The following is a 2,799-nucleotide window of genomic DNA, read 5'->3' as shown; positions in this document are numbered from 1 at the left end:
TTAATAAAGTGGTCGCATGCATCGCCAAGATGCAGAGGCCGGGGTCCTCCTCCTTTTCTATAAAAAAGGTCACCAAGACGCCCTAAAATGCCCGGATCATCAAATTGGGTCGGACCGCTAACTTCACACCTCTGACCCAACCCGAAAACCCCTATCTTCATTGAGAAACCTAGTCGCATTCACACTAACTTCACCGGCCTCCTGCCTATTTTTGCATGTATTTTATTGAACTCGTTATGTTTTGTTTGAATGTTGTGTTTGAAACGGGGGACATTTGTAGGACACAGTTGGATGGCCGACGCTCGTCCATATGTCCGTAGACATTTTATGTGGTGTGTTTGGTGATCTGCGTTGGAGACGTCATTAGAATGTATACAATAGTGTTGTCTTAGGAGTGTTATGTATGATAAATGCTGATGTGGAGGAGAGACAAACCATAAGAAAATGTCTGCCTTCTCTTGATTAAGAGATGATCTCTCAGCACGATATCTCTCACCACATATTTAGGGTATATCAAATTATTAGAGGTAAGACTAAATGATGACCCACTGTACATGTATTTTTATTGTCATCTTTAAATTATGTGGCATGATTAAGATAAAACTGTTTTATCCATCATTCTACAAGTCCCTATGTTTTGAGGAGGCAACTAGGATCTATTGCACATATCTCCTGTCAGTTTTACTAGCCGGCGTTGGAATTATCGTTGGCAGTCTCACTTAAGCACCTCCGAGGCTCTCATTATTGTCAATTCTAGGATTAAGCACCCATATTCATTGGAGATCATACTTGCTGCTAGATGGAATATCTAGACGGATCATAGATGGTTGAGATTTTAAGTATGACAAGACAAACACGCGCGCGCACACACACTAATAATCATGAAAGCAATATGAAGATACGATCTAATAACCACATCTATGACAAACAAAACTGAAAATATCAGGCATATTATTGACCTCTTCTTTGACAGACTAAATTCCTTTTTTTTTTGCGAATAACAGACTAAATTCCTTGTAGCTTTCTAAATAACATTTGGAGGGGTTTGTCTTTCCAAATATTTGTTGCATCCTTATAGTTTCACATACTGTGCCAAATATATTTTTTCTAAAATGACTTACTGTACCAATTCCAATGAAGCAATTTCTTCTCTTTGAGAAAAAAAAATGAAACGGTAGCAGGGTCACAATAATAATGACAGGACGTGCAAGTAAATAAGCATCTTTGCAGAATTATGTGACCACGATTACACGCTTTGGCCATATAAAATATATCAAACTCCTATCCAGCACTACTACTCAGGGTCTCACAGACCCTCACACATATATAATCGCATGCACATCCGGTGCAGTGATAATCAGACATAAATTCACGAGTCACGACGAGAGTTGACATAAACTTAGGACTACAGCAACTTACTACTACTAAGCTACTGTACCACTTAAGCAAATCTTCTTCAAGTTGCTACCATGGAGTCGTGGACAGGATGCAGCTGGCTAGTCAGAGTCGCTGGAATCTGCACCGTCTTGACGGGCTGCAGCAGCTCCACGCCCGTGTCACGGCCGCCCGTACTCAGTCGAGGTGAACCTTGTCGACGACCTCGTGGTGGTGGTTCTTGCACACCATGTACACCACCGGCTGCGCCACCAGCGTCAACAGCACGACCGCGCACAGAGCCACCGCCATCGCCGCCCCGGCGGCCACCTGGAACCCGAGGCCGAGGCCCAGCGCATCGTCCACCACCAGAGCCCGGAAAGCGAGCACCACGGCGAAGATGCAACCGTCGAGCGTGCCGAAGACGCCGGCGGCCGCCCAGAACTTGCCGGCGACGAGCGCACGGCTCTTGCGCAGGGCGCCGAAGAGCATGGCATCCTCGAGCAGGGACACCACGCAGGCCAGCTGGCACACCACGGCGACGTAGGCCGCGCCGGCGAGGCATGCGGCCCATCCCAGCAGCTGCAGCGGCAGCATGGTCTTGTCCGGAGGAGAGCCAAGCAGCTCCTGGGGATGGAACAGGGCGGCGACGGAGAGGGAGGCGCAGATCACGAGGAAGGGGACCGCGGAGAGGAGGAACGTGTAGACGAGCCGCGCGAGCGGGAACGTGGGGAACCCCCTGAGGACGCGATCGGCGGCGCGGAGGTCGCCTCCGGTGCAGTAGAGGGAGGCGATGCAGAAGACGTAGGCGGCGGTGGCGCAGAGGAGCACGAGCAGGAGGACGACGCCGATGGAGACGGCCACGAGGAGGAAGAAGGCGAGCCGGTCCGTGACGAGGCGGAGGAGGCCGGGGCCGTCGTGGTGGAGGTCGGAGAGGACGCGGGAGCAGAGGGCGCGGATGGCGGCGGAGGTGGCGAGCAAGAGCGCGGAGAGCAGCGGGGGACCGAGGTTGACGAAGTTGGGGAGCATGGCGCGGCGGATCACACGGCAGGTCTCCCGGCAGACGCCGGCGAGGCCGAGGCCGCCGAGAGCCTGCTGCTTTGGTGTCCACTCCATCGATCGGCGAGCACGTAGGGAAGAGGCCGGGTGGTGGTTGAGGAGAAGGAAAGTGAGCTACTGAAGTGAAGGAAAGTGGATGGGCAGACTGGGAGGAACAGCGCAAAGTCTCTTCTACCGGTCAAGGGAGCTACCGGTGAAGCATCCATCATCCACGTATGCATCGTGATTCGTGCGGGGGTCCACCAATTAATTATTGGTTGTTTTCATACCAAGCCTATCGGAGACCATATACGGCTCCAGGCCCCCACAATGCATGCATGGCAGGAAAAGTTGTCAAAGTCTCTCTCTTCTCTTACACACTAAATG

At 51.4% G+C, this 2,799-nt stretch overlaps 1 protein-coding gene across 1 annotated transcript; it reads right to left on the bottom strand.

The window, feature by feature from the left end:
- Positions 1-1,205: 1,205 nt before the first annotated feature.
- On the bottom strand, positions 1,206-2,579 carry LOC109777429 (uncharacterized). Its single transcript, XM_020336064.3, has one exon. It carries the CDS (start codon positions 2,488-2,490, stop codon positions 1,573-1,575), a length of 918 nt encoding a protein of 305 aa, XP_020191653.1. The 5' UTR covers positions 2,491-2,579; the 3' UTR covers positions 1,206-1,572.
- Positions 2,580-2,799: the final 220 nt, after the last annotated feature.

The sequence above is a fragment of the Aegilops tauschii genome, chromosome 1 (genome assembly GCF_002575655.3).
Source record: "Aegilops tauschii subsp. strangulata cultivar AL8/78 chromosome 1, Aet v6.0, whole genome shotgun sequence".
NCBI lineage: Eukaryota > Viridiplantae > Streptophyta > Magnoliopsida > Poales > Poaceae > Aegilops > Aegilops tauschii.
This window is presented reverse-complemented; position numbering and strand designations above follow the sequence as displayed.

Excerpts from the sequence above, each read along its gene's own strand:
- LOC109777429 (XM_020336064.3), bottom strand. The coding sequence starts at position 2,490 with ATGGAGTGGACACCAAAGCAGCAGGCTCTCGGCGGCCTCGGCCTCGCC.